Source organism: Lupinus angustifolius, chromosome LG01 (genome assembly GCF_001865875.1).
Source record: "Lupinus angustifolius cultivar Tanjil chromosome LG01, LupAngTanjil_v1.0, whole genome shotgun sequence".
In the NCBI taxonomy this organism is placed as follows: Eukaryota; Viridiplantae; Streptophyta; class Magnoliopsida; order Fabales; family Fabaceae; genus Lupinus; species Lupinus angustifolius.
Genome location: NC_032009.1, coordinates 26,085,244 through 26,099,864, shown reverse-complemented (window position 1 = coordinate 26,099,864; position 14,621 = coordinate 26,085,244). Strand labels below are relative to the sequence as shown.

Genomic DNA, 14,621 nt, shown 5'->3' with positions numbered 1-14,621 from the left:
TGTTTTTCAATTTTATTCATTATTTCAACTCTCACTTTCTTGTACTACTTCTCATTCTCACTTTGATTTCTTATTAAATTATGACCAATAATAGACACATTAATATAATAATATTAAAAAAATCTTAAACACATAATATATATATATATATATATATATATAAATATATTAAAAGCTTTACACGTAAAACCTTAAATGACATCAGTTTGTAGAATACTGCATAAAAATAATTTTTTTTAAAGCTAATTCTTCAAAATTAAATTTTAAAAATACTATTGAAATAATGATTTTCAAAAGAATGATTTTTCAAAATGTTTTTAGTTTCAATTAAAAAAATCAAATTGATTGAGTATGCATCCACTAAAAAAGATTCTTGGATGAATTAAATGGATTTAATTCATCCAATATTGTAGATATAAATAGATTGAATAAATTAAAATATGATTTAAATAAATACATGAATTGATAAATGACTTTCATCCATCCATAGTATCCAAATCCTAATTCATTCGTTTTAGAATCTTAATTAAGGTAAATGTTTGTTACATAGACCTCATAAGTAAGATTCATTTCCATTACTGAAGAGAATAATTATATAAAAATGCATAATAAATCAAAAGATGATAATATTTATATCTTTTTAACTTATAATAAAAATTATATTTTTACTCTTAAAAATATACTAAAAAATATAACTATCCTCTTTAATAATGAAAAGAGGAGAAATCAGCCTTAATCCGATGTGCCAATCAATATGTTGCCCCACGTAATCTTCCAGATGCAATCTCAATTTCCTCGATAACCATGCAGGACCCCACTGGCGTGTCATTTCTCCTACCACTGTTGGGCCCACACAGATTTATGTGTTTCTCGATTTTTGCAAGTTTGTATTTTCCTCTTTTATAATTATATTTATCAATTAATTACTAATAATTACAATAAAATTAATATTAATATTAAATTTTTAAATAATATAGTAATTAATTAATTATTTAAATGATAATTAGCAAGTAGCTAAATAATTAATGATAAGATAATATAAAATAATTTACTTTGTGTTTGTAAAATATTAAATAATTAAAATAGTGTTAAAAATAGACAATCTATTAAGAAACCATTGTTGTCAACTTGTCATTAGTACTATCTCTTTGAGTTAAGAAAGAGTCAAAGTCAAAAACAATTCCCTAATAAATAATAACTTTTTTTCTTAAGAAGTAATAAATCACTTAATAATAATTTTTTAATAATGAGTAATTAATAACAAATCACCACCAATACACAAAAATCTTCATAATAATAAAAAATTGACAACAGTTCAGACAATTTTTATAATAATGACTAACAAATGAAAATAATAATAAAATAAAAAATCTTAGTAATGATAACCAATTCATAAAATCAATTAAAAAACCTCTTTAATAATATGTACATTAATTAAAAGATATTTTAGTGAATAATTAATATCAAATCATAGTAAGGCTAAATAAATGGTTGTGAGAAGTCATTTCAGTTCTTCAAGTTTTTAAATGGTCATGATAAGTGATTTCTTTCTTCAAATCAATTAAAACACATATAAGTGATTAAACATTTTTATGAAAGAACTATGTAGTCTTGATTTTCTTATTGTACATATGAATATATAGGAGTAAGACAATTTTAGCACACATAAAAATAAAAAAAACTTTGTTTTGTTATTTGTAAATAAATAAATTATTAAGGAAAAGATCACACAAGCTTAGGATACGAGATTGTACAATTAACGAAGGTATCATCTAATAGGTCAACACGTTCCAAACTTAATGACGACTCCATTTTTAGAAGGATTTGGGTCGCAAGAATCACCTTCTTGTATGAGGATATCCAAGCAAAATCATTTTTTATGAGTAGCTAAATTCATTGGGTAGATTAGTGGAGGATCTTGGATGTTTATTATAGCATTATTTTGATTTATATATTATTTTAATTATTTTCTATCGAATGTGTTTGCTCTCAAGTTAAGGCTACTAGGATTGGATGGCTTGTATGTTGAAGTGACCATCGTACCGCAACCAATTAATTATTTTAAATATATTAAAGAATGATTTTTCTTATTTGCTTAAAGGGATAATAATTAGTTGATTGCCAATTGAGACCATACCCTAATAATTGATAAGGCAATTAATCCATAATTACTAGAGCCATGGAGTAAAATAGATTAACATTATCGAACTATCTATACAGTAAATCTAACTACTATCGATCATCAATCACTTTCTTATGGCAAAATAATTCCTTGATATGAGATACTAACTTTGATTTTCTATGCAGGATGCACTCCTATATGGACCAAATGAACTATCTTATATATATTTATATTCATTTATAATTTCTAAAAATGTGACTCTCTTTTATTGAAAAGTGTCATTTTCTTTTATAAATTAAAGAGGCCATAATAACTCCAATGGGAACGGGAGGCCAAGTACCTCTCTTCTTATCCTTTCCCGAATCAAACTATTTTCTTAATCTCTTTTTTTTCTTCTTGTAATCATTCTACTGCTTTCTTTTACTTCCCTTTTATACTTCTTGAGTTAATTAAAATTCCAAAGTTTAAATGTAAAAAACATTTGGTATACCCCATTCTTTATGTGAACTCCATGAACTTGATTTCTAATGTCATATAAAAAGTTAGCAAAAATGAAGGTAAAGATGGAACATGTTAGATCATGTGTATTTTTGTTTTAATTAAAAAAATAGTAATACAAATTAAAGATGGTATACTATTTTTATAAGAGCAAATGTAACTTCTTTTGGTGGGAAGTGCAAAATAATGTTTTCTACAAACAATATAATTTTTAGTTTGGAGATAAAAAATAAGTATTGATGTACCCGAAAAAATTTAAAATTGTACCCAAAAAATATAAGTATTGACACACAGCAAAATCAAAATTTATTATGATAATTTGTGAACAATAACCGTTTTATAGACTTGCAATTTGATTAGTACACAAATTCGAACCCGCCTAATTGATCTCCTTTATTGAATTCAATACATGTAGTGATTAGGATACAAGACTATGATAAAGTATTAGGGTACTTGACACTAGAAAATCAGAGTTTACTTTTTATTATAATAGAGATCACATATCAGTTTATGTCTCATAAAGTAATATCATTAGTGTGAAACAATATATGAGATAAGATTTGAGATAATAGATTTGTATTCACTTTATTATACTAGTAATATAATTTCTTTAGCTAGAAGTTGGATGGCTTGGAAGAGCGGATCCAGGAGACGAAATCATCAAGAGTTTCAGCATCAGCCCTGTGATATTTTAGTGTGAATTGACGATATTCATTCCATGTGAAATCAGGGTACTTTCTTGGTTCTTCTTTACCAAACAGATTATTTGGTGGTCTCACTATTTTGTCTCCCCTTGGGTTCACAAAGCAAGATAGTGACATTCTTTCATTCTCATTGTTAACCAAAACCCTATGCAGGCAACTCTTGAATTTCCCATTAGTCATTGCCTAAGACAAACAAACACAAACATTATCCATTCTTGTTTCATAAATAATAATACAAAAAAAATATTCATCATTATCATTAGAATTGAATAATATTTTTTTTGCACCACTGTTTTGGAAACATAATCTCACTTTAAGCATAAGTGGTGATAAAATAATGAAAGTAATGTATCTACGTAACATAACTTATTTCCTTAAATTTATTAATTGTTTGACATGTATCTTATTTTATTTATCTCTATAAGTTTTTATTTTAAAATATATTATAAAAGGAAAAAATAAGATACATATAATAAAATCAATAGATTTAAGGAGATAATTTGAGATTTATAAAGTAAAAGTATATGTGGTAAAAAAGGTGTTTGAACTAGCAATAGTCAGATAGTAAAATAAAAATAAGAAAATTTGTGGCTAGAATTATTCTTCTATTGTTATATTTTTGGCTTATAATTGTATGAAATTCCAACTTTTAGTTGCAGAGAATTGAATTTGAGATATTTGAGAAAACTAAAAAATTTATTAAATGAGCGAAAAAGACATAAAATATTATATTTATGTAATATAAAAAATAAATGTTACTATTTTATTTATCAACCAATTAATTAAACAACTAGATAATTAAAAATCAAGCTTTTACATCATATACCTTTTCTGTGATCTGCAATAAGGTTATTTAAATATGGTAGGGATAAATAAGGTAACTTAGTAAAAAAAAAAACAATTAAATAACAAATTAGAAATGACACAAATTATTGAAATCTCATAATCTATGTACCTTTCAAAAATCATAATGTCTATTTTCAAAAACTATAATATCCCTTTACACTTGTTCATCAAATATATTTAGAAGTTTACTAACTAATATTTTTTGTATTACCAATGATATATCCTTACCTTTTGGATAAAAAATTAATTTATTTTATGTGCGTGACTGTCCCTTTTAACAAGTACTGTCATTCCAGAACTTGAACTTCCTTTTAGTCATCTTAAGAATTTAATGGAGCATTAACTACTATATTAACAATTTATTAGTAGTTTACTAAATGAGTTAATAAGGTATAACCTAGTAAAAACAAGTACAAAAATGAGTAGTTTACTTACCATGAAAGTGTCTCCAATGTTTATGACAAATGCATCAGGATTAGGACGAACAGCTAGCCATTTTTGATCAACAAGAGCTTCAAGACCACCAATTTGGTCCTGATGAAGAAGGGTTATTCCTGTTGGATCATTGTGAGGGCCAGTTCCAAGAGTGAGGCTACTTTCTTTGCAAGATGGATAAGAGTTGCACCTCATCAGTGAATGGCCATCTTCAAAATCATTTCTATAGTGCAAACGATCCACACCCAAGCTAATGGCCAAGAGTTCCAAAACTACATGAGATAATTTCTCCATGGCTTCACAGTACTTTTGATACACCAACCTGTTTCATGTTATTTAAGATAAAAGAACAAGGTTACTTATGGAAGAAATATAATATGATGTATTTGGTTATGCATGAAGAGTCTGCATAATCTGGCATATCAAGAATTTGTACTGTCGAAAAGCATCCTATTTTCTGACATAAAAATAGAGATTACAATATAGAAGAATTCATTTTAATTTTAAAAAAGGTGGTCTATCAATAATAAAATGAAAATAGTGTGAAATCTTATAATTATAATTAGATCAAACTCTATATTATAATTTTGATTACAGAATAGTAGAGACTATTCCAGAGAAAAACTATTAGCACGTGTCATATATTAATATATTTGCAAAGTATATAAAATTATTATAAAATATATTTTTAAATATATTAAAATATATTCTTATTCAAATATATTTTTAAAATTAATATTTATTTAATTTTTAGTAAATGCTATTTTTTTTAATTATTTTAATTTTAAATTATTTATTGATTGTAATGGGTGTGTTTATAATGAATGCAATTGTAACTTCAAATCCATTATTATTATTGTTATTTATTATTATTATTATGTACATTTATATACTTTACAACATACTTTAATGTTTTCATATTTTATTCTTACTAATAGTTTATTTCCAAACTCATATGTTACAAATTACAGAATAAACATCAAACTATTATCTATCTAAAATTGAATTTACCATTATCAGTCATAATAAATTTAATTTAAATCAATATCACCTATATTAAATTTATATATTTTATTATTTAAAACTTTACTCTACAATATTTTAAGTTCATTGAATTAAAAAAATCGAAAGTAGCAAAACATAATTTAATAAAGAAAATTAGGTTTTATATAATTTTTTATAAATAAATCATTAGCAAAAGTGATAAAAGCTTAGTTATTAATATGGAGCTCACCCAGTGTGATGAAGTTCTTCTCCAAAAGCATTTTTGATGAAATCAACAACTTCTGATGACTCTGACTCTTGTTTGTTATTGTATATGAAAGTATATGTCTCTTTCCATGGCAACTTTGCAGTGAACCTATCTCCATGTGCACTTGAGTACCCTTCAAGAGTACCAGGTTTTCTATTAGCACTCAGCTTCTTGCTCAATGGAAGGTTGAAAATTGTTTGCATTTCTTTGTAAGCAGCATCGATTAGATCTTGGTCCACACCATGGTTGGTAACTTGGAAGAAGCCATGTTTCATGCATGCATTCCTCACAAGTTCAGCAGCTTTTGAAATAGCAGCTTCATCACCCTTTGTCATGACGTCTAAGTCTATCAGGGGTTCATTGAGCAACTCATCAGAGGTGGCAACTAAATCACTAGATGGCCATTGAAACTGTTTTGGAAGTTGTTGTAGATTTTGCAAAATATCTTTGTCAAAAGCCATGATGCCACTTTCATACTTGAGTTCTTGTGGGGGATTAGTGTGTAAAGGGGTGGCAACAATTGATTCCATGAGGAATGTTGGGGAGATATGTAAGTAATCTAAAACAATATTTTTGGCTGAAGGAGCACAATTACAAAAGTAGAGGCTAATAACACATATATACCGGGGGTAGGTAGTGGTAGGTAGCTGGGATAACTTTTAATATTTCACTTTTATAACTTAAAATAAAGTATTTCATCCTACTAATAGATAAAATTATCTACCGACCATTAAATTATAATATATATATATATTTTTTAATTTTAGAAATACTTTTATAGAAAATAATTAAATAGGACATGTCATAATTTTAGTACTTGAATGAGATAATTTACCTTCTTATAAGATTAAATATTTTTCTCTTATAACTTTGTGTGTAATTCCTAAATAAATTTTCTAGTAAGGCCATATATTTAAATATATGGCTCTTAGGAAAAAGTCAATGCTAGAATACATGTGCATTTAATATTGTTTTAAAGGAAATTAAATAGAAAATTAGAAATTTGGAGATAAGCTTTATAAGCAATAATATTCGTATTTTTTAGAGAAAGAAACACATTTATAAGAAATTTAGAGGCTCATATTTTTATGCTTTTTCATAAAAAATTAAATGCAATGAATTATAAGCATCAAAATAATTAATGAATTAGTCAGACATACAGATGGCAATATCATCCACCAAAAAGTGGGTCTACTTGAGAAAGAAACACAATATCATCCATTAAAAAAATAACACAATGCATTTTTTAGAGAAAGAAACACATTTGTGTAGAGAACGACTTTTTTTATAAAAACAAATACATCTTGAAGAGGAAAAATAAAATATTCTAAAAAAAATAAATATGCAATTTTGAATTAATTAATCACATATTACCGTTTAATTAGTTAAATTAGGTTTAGGATGGATTGTATAATTTTACGTGTGATTCATTGATTCATACATGTTGGATTGTTTTTTATTCATTTATTCCAAAAGCATCACACTTATCCATTTGACACCCAAGTTTGATAGAAATTATTACTTCTGTTAATTTACAATGTATCTAAATGATTTTTGTATTTCAGTTTATAATTCTATAAAAGTTCCGAATGAATTTTTTTAACAACGCAGCATTATAAATTTTCATAAATTAAATTTAATGAATTAGAATTGGTCAGTTTATGATGTATCTAAATAAATTTTAATATTTCAGTTTATAATTATGTAAAAGTTCCAAATGGTAGTCTACTATCTACATAAAGAAATGACTAGATTAGATATTCTACATTTACGATAAGTGTATAAAGAAAAACTATTTTTGTCAATTTGAAGGGAGGATGCAATTATTAAAATATACATTTTTTATTTATGATAAATATAATTTATACTATTTCTCACTTTTTTAAATTTTGTTTAAAAATCTATCATCTTCAACTATCAAACCAACTCACGGACATGATTTTATTTTTATATTCTTTCAATTTTTTCTTGGTTGGTAGATATAATTTCTTCATCATATAATTTTTTTTGCATAATAATTGTTTTTTTGTCTTCTATAGAAATAACTTCATTTTTCTCAATTGATATATGTTAAGATGAGTTTATTTTTCTCACAAATTTTGTTCAACAAATTTACAATCTTCAACTTTCAAACTCACTCACAAATATGGTTTTATACTCTTTTAATTTTTCTTTGTTGATAGATATAATTTATACTATTTTTCACTTTTAAATTTTGTTCAACAAACCTATCATTTTCAACTTTCAGACCAACTCACAAGTATGATTTTATTTTTGCACTCTTTTAACTTTTCCTATTGATAGATTAATTTCTTCATCATATAAATTTTTGTATGATAATTTTTTTTGCATTCTATAACAATAACTTTTTTCTCACATGATGTATGTTATATTTTTTCCACGGTGTGTTTATTTTTCTCACAAGAAATTTGTATTGGGCATGTTCTTTGTTTCAACATTTGTAGAAGAGAAAATTCATCTCCTCGAATACAATGATTAGAGCTTGCAATTGCTATCTGAGTATAGAAGAATAATGTCTTTATTTTTAATGTGTCTACCGTTATTCATTTTCAATTTAAAAGTGTTATTTTTCCACGGTGTGTTTATTTTTCTCACAGGAAATATGGATTGGTCATGTTATTTGTTTCAGCATTTGTAGAAGAGAAAACTCATCTCCTCGAATACAATGATTAGAGGTTGCAATTGCTATCTGAGTGTAGAAGAATAATGTCTTTATTTTTATTATGTGTCTACCGTTATTCATTTTCAATTTAAAAGTGTTATTTTTTCCCGATGTGTTTATTTTTTTCTCTAGAAATATGAATTGGTCATGTTCTTTGTTTCAACATTTGTAGAAGAGAAAATTCACCTCCTCGAATACAATGATTGGAGGTTGTGATTACTATCTGTGTGTAGAAAAATAATGTCTTTATATTTATTATGTATTTGTTGTTATTCATTTTTAATTTAAACAATTGCGAGTATATTCTTATTAGTGATGGTAATATGGGTTTGGCCTGATGGGCTAGCCCGTTGGGATTGTCATTTTTAGCAGGTTGGGCTGGAGATTTTAGCCTAAAACCGATACTCAACTTGGTTTGGAAGCCCGTTTTATAGACACATCACAGAGGGTCTGGGTGGCCCAGCTGGCCAATATTAAAAATGAAGGAGACCAGAGACATGTTTTAAGCTTTTAGTTTAGGGGTTAAAATTAAAACAAAGACACAAAGGGGAAAGCCACAATGGCTTGAAAGACGTTGTTGGTGTTAGTAATATAAAAGTAGAGACATCTTCTTCCAATAGAACGTCTAATGTTTAAAACTTAAGAGTTAGAAACTCTATTGTGAACTAGGGGTCTAAAAGTTTAAGACATGTGGGTTTGTTGTTTAGAAATTATAAGTTTTAATCTAAGACACTATGTTATTGTGAGATTGTGTACTTTGTTTTATGATTTTTTTTGTTATAAAAGATATTTATGAGGCGTGATGATTATTTATTTTTTAAAATTGTAACTGAGTTGGAATTGCATTTTGAGTTTTTTTAGCAATAAGAGTCTGGTCGGATCTGCTCCTATTTTTGTGGGTCGGGCTAGCTCGTATTGTCAACCCTAATTCTTATATTAGATTAAACAATTATAGATTAAATATATAATCTATAAATATCAAAGAAAGTTATCATTATTGGATTATCTTGTATGTGACTGAAATAACATTATGAATGCACTTAAATAATATAATGATAGAAATTTTCTTAATTACATGAATTTTAATTATTGAATGCACATTATGAATGTTCTTGAAATATAACATAAATAAAATATTAAAGATACAAGATTACGAATATAACAAATGAAATTTTGTGGAATATTTATTTATCACTATTATATTATTTAATTAAAGGGTAACAATATTAGACATACTTACGAGAAAATATAAGTATTTTTATTAGTAATATATAAAAATAAAAAATCAATTATAGAAATATTTTTATTAATTTGATTAAAATTACTGGAAAAAATTATTTGTCAAATCATATTCTAATGTGTTTTTCGAATCATATTAGAACATTATCTCATTCTAATAGTTCATCAAATTCTCAAGTATAACAAAATAAGATAAAACTATAGTATTAAAATTAATACTCAAGGATTTGAAACATTATTAGTATATTTTAAAGTACAAATTAATACCAGTATACATAAAATCAATTGTAAAATCAATATTTTGTATATAAATTTAATAGTATAAAACATAATGAGTCACAATCTAATATTAATATAATAATAATCTTGTTTTTATTAAAATTACTGAGAAATAATACGTCTTTGATTAGATTTTATTATAATCATATAATTGATTATTCTACATCTATTTTATTAAAAGAATCATAAGATATACAAAGTTGTATCTATTATAACGCAAATTTTATTTATATTTTGTTTGAATTAAATTTTTTTCTTTAATTTTAGGCGACACTCATTATGAATATGTTTTGCTTAGAGTTTAGTGTTTGCTTTTAATATTGCAATATTACTATTACAATATTAAAATAGTAATAATATGAAATATAACATAATAAGATATTAGAGATAGTAGAATAAAAAATTTAACAATCATAACAATTTATATAAATTGAAATTATTAATATTATTAAGATATCACATTTGGGATGATTATAAAAACATGTTCTTTACTTCGAAAGTCATAGACATTGCAGGAGAGACACTTGATTATTGGATTCTTGAAATATTACACGAATAAAATACTAAAGATACTAGATTAAGAAGATTAAAAATCATAACATCTTTTGAATATATATTAGTTACTCGTAGAATTTATTAGTCATTATATGACAGTGATAATTCCATCCCTAAATAATATAACATATGAGAATTTGCAGAATATTTAATTACTCTCATTATATTATTTAATTAATGAATGATAGATATATTCTTTACAAAATATAAATATTTTTTAGTAGGAATATAAAAAATAGCAAATCAATTTTATGAGAATATTTTTATTATTTCGATTAAAATTACTGAAAATAAAAATATCATGTCAAGTCACATCTTAATGTGTTTTTCAAACATATTAGAAACATTATCTCATCCTAATTGCTCATTAAATCCTTGAGTATATCAAAATAAGATAAAACAATAATACTCAAGTATTTGAAATTTTTTTAGTATATTTCAAACTACAAATTAATACAGTTCCACATAAGATCAAGAATTTGTATATAAATCCAATAGTATAAAACATAATGAACCACAATCTAAATTTTATATAATAATAATCTTATTTTTACTAAAATTACTGAAATACAATATGTCTTTGATTTGATTTTATTGTGATCATGTAATTGATTCTTCTATCTCTGTTTTATTGAAAGCGACCATAAGATATACAAAGTTGTATGCATTATAACGCATATTTGATTTATATATTGTTTGAATTATTTTTTATTCTTTAATTGCCTTCTTGTCACCATTCATGCATTCTATAAGATATATATTATGCACTCAGTTAGCATTTCATGCATCTTTTATATTTTAGGTTGCATTTTAATCCAGGTAACATCGATAAAAAGTGGTGCATTTCATGCAACTCAAGTATAACTAATTTTTTTTTGTTTTTCATACATTTCATGATCCGTTGCTAATGGAACTCATATGTTGAAAGATGGTTTTAAGGGCCTATTATTGGACACGATTGCAAGCAATTGTAGTTTAAACTGAAATCTATGAAATAGGGAGAATCTTAGTTATTTGAAGTTCTTGTTAGAAAATGAGACTATTGAGGCTAAACTTGTCACAATATATAATGTCTCATACTTTAGCTTATATGGGACCAATTTAAACATTTATCCTCAATTGAAGACTCTAGTGGAGGTTAACCAATACATATCTTTTAAGGAGTATATACTAATACACTGATCATTATGCAAATTTATCATCTCATATTTCATTCACACAAAAATTAAAATTAAAATAAATTCATGCAATACCATTAGATATTTGATTCAATGGTAAAAATACTAAGGAGAGTAGTGCAAGTGCAAGACCCATTGTGATATGGATCTTCATATATATTTTTCCTAATGAAACAAGGTTTCATGATAATTCCAAAAACACTAAGAATATATCTCTAGTCACCATATTTGAGCATAAAAATTATGAAAGAATATAATTCATGAATTATTCGTAAAATGAAAATAGCAAGGGGATGGTAGTTTTTCAACCACATTTTTGACATCCAATTATTAAGAATAATATGTTATTTCATACCATTTTCCCATTTAAACCAAAAGATAGGAAGAATACAAATAATTTTTTTTCCTCCATCAAAATGCTAAAGAAAAAAACAAAATAATAAAAGAAAATGCATTATCAATAGTCATCAAAAGGAACTATTCACGCCCCATAGGAGAAGTTTAACATCTTTATCTTAAGCGTTCTCTCATTCCAATGTAAAGCCATGTTACAGCCCAATAAAATTTAATTACACTATGTCAGATATCGTAATAAACAGTGGTCATTGAACAACGCAATTTTGAATGATTTTGTTGAAAACAAGGCAGAAGAACATTGACAGTGCATACTACAACATGCGTTGTCAACGTGTGTAACTTCAACAACGCATTTTTGACACAACACTATTGAACATCAATAACGTTAATGCTAACTTGAATGAGTTATGTTTAACAACGCATTTCATAGAAATCAATGTTAATGTTAATAAATTCCAAAGCGCATAAATAAGAAAGTGATGTTGAAGATTACATAGTAACAATGCTTTCTTAATTATACGATGTTGATTTTATACAACATTTTAAGTGTCAGAGATATTAATGGTTGAGTAGTTATACGTTTCTTCGTTCGTCGAAATATTAATGGTTGAGTGGTTATGCGTCTCTTCGTTTGTTGAAATATTAATGGTTACCCATCTATAAATATTGTGGTTCACTTCATGTTATATTTCATTAGTACAAGTATGTGTTTCTATAGGAGTATGTTCAAAATGTTAAAAGTGCTAAAGTTGTGTTTATATTTCAGAATCATGTCAATGAGATCTTTAACATCTTTTGATTTGGCAAAATGACTCATATTTCAGAAGGAAAGTGGTTGTTATAGAAGATTTGCGTTAGATGATGAAGATTTAATTTGTAAATTATTGAGTTCATTGATCTCTTTCAAAAAAATTGAGTTCATTTATTTCCCTTATTGAAATATTTTGATTTTCAAAAATGGCCCAAATTTCAGAAGAAAATTGACTATTATACAAGATTTGCGTGAGATGAAGATTTGTATAGAGGAGTCGAGGCAAAAACTATTTCCTTCATTGAAATCTTGTCAAGGAGGTCTTTAACATCTTTTTATTTTACAAAAGGAAATCAATGAATTGTTATACAAGATTTGTGTAGATGAGTCGAGGAAAAAATAATGGACAAGATTAATCTACAAATCTTGTTTCTTTTTCATTGTATTCTTTATCTACCAAATCATTTAGTTCATTATATTCCCATGTACCAAATCATTTAGTTCATTATAATGTATTTTGCCTCTCTGAATGAATAATAAAACAATTATTTTGGATGTTAATTTATATTTTTTGTTAATTATTTGAATGATTATTTTTTTAATACTTTTGTTGTTCCATATTAATAAACACAATAAACAAATTAACAATATTAATAAATACAAAAACAAATTAACAAAATGTAATGTTTAATATTTTTTCAATTCCGTATTAATAAAGACAATTATATAGTAATCTACTTCATGACAACTTCCTGTTAATTAACGTAAATTCATGCTGTATATATATTTTCCTGTTATGTAAAATGTTAATTTAACAGCGCATAATTACGAATACGCTGTTAATTTGGAAAATGAGTTCAGTTTAACAGCGCATAATTACGATGTGTTCATGAAAATGAGTAGTAAATAGATGAATACACAACAACAACGCAATCCTAAGCGACAATTCCTCTTTAAATCCTAAATCAACTCGAGCTTTCCTCACCCAGGCGAAGGTATTATCGCCCAAGCGAGAGAGTTCTAGAAACTCCTTAATTTCTGGATTTTTTTTTTCGCCCAATCGAGTTTTTGCTCGCCCGGGCTCGTACCGGCGACGCCTTGTTCGCCCAGGCGAAAATCCTGGAAATATTTTTTTTCCGCCCAATCGAATTTTTGCTCGCCCGGGCGGACTTTTGCTCGCCCAGGCGAAAATCCTGGAATTTTTTATTTTATTTTTTTTTCCGTCCAATCGGGTTTTTGCTCGCCCGGGCTTGCCCAGGCGGACTTTTGCTCGCCCTTGCAACAGAAACTGGACATAATGCCAAATTTTGCCTTTTTTGACAACCGAAACACATTTAAACATGATTTTTCAATCACCTGCACCCAGAAAAGTTCCCAACAACATTCATATACAATATTCAACACATTTCATCAACAATCATATATATTCAAAAGCATTCAAACATAAAAATCGTCGGTTTCTCAAACCCAAGCTAACTCCAAAACCTTTGAGATGGTTTAGGAGATTCGGGTGTCATATTCGGACACCACTATGTCACGATGTGTTCTCTCTCACCTTAATGAAGCGTGTTTTTACTTGTCAACTACGGTTGGTTTGGTTTCAAGGTTCGAACACTGAAATCTTCGTAACGACCACAATAAAAATTCATTAGTTTCCGATATTTCTAAAATCATTACCAAAATACTTAAAACTCCATATTCCGATTTAAGGCATTCTTTGAT

General features: G+C 26.4%; 1 protein-coding gene across 1 annotated transcript; it reads right to left on the bottom strand.

Moving 5' to 3' along the window:
• Nucleotides 3,174-6,427, bottom strand: LOC109358780 (gibberellin 20 oxidase 3-like). The gene is made up of 3 exons (XM_019603226.1): nt 5,840-6,427; nt 4,606-4,927; nt 3,174-3,507 (listed from the first exon to the last, which is right to left on the bottom strand). Exons 1-3 carry the CDS (start codon nt 6,385-6,387, stop codon nt 3,235-3,237), a joined length of 1,143 nt encoding a protein of 380 aa, XP_019458771.1. The 5' UTR covers nt 6,388-6,427; the 3' UTR covers nt 3,174-3,234.

Excerpts from the sequence above, each read along its gene's own strand:
- LOC109358780 (XM_019603226.1), bottom strand. The coding sequence starts at position 6,387 with ATGGAATCAATTGTTGCCACCCCTTTACACACTAATCCCCCACAAGAA. Across the intron at positions 4,928-5,839 it reads GAAGAACTTCATCACACTGG|GTTGGTGTATCAAAAGTACT; the intron begins GTGAGCTCCATA and ends AACATGAAACAG. Across the intron at positions 3,508-4,605 it reads ACATTGGAGACACTTTCATG|GCAATGACTAATGGGAAATT; the intron begins GTAAGTAAACTA and ends TGTTTGTCTTAG.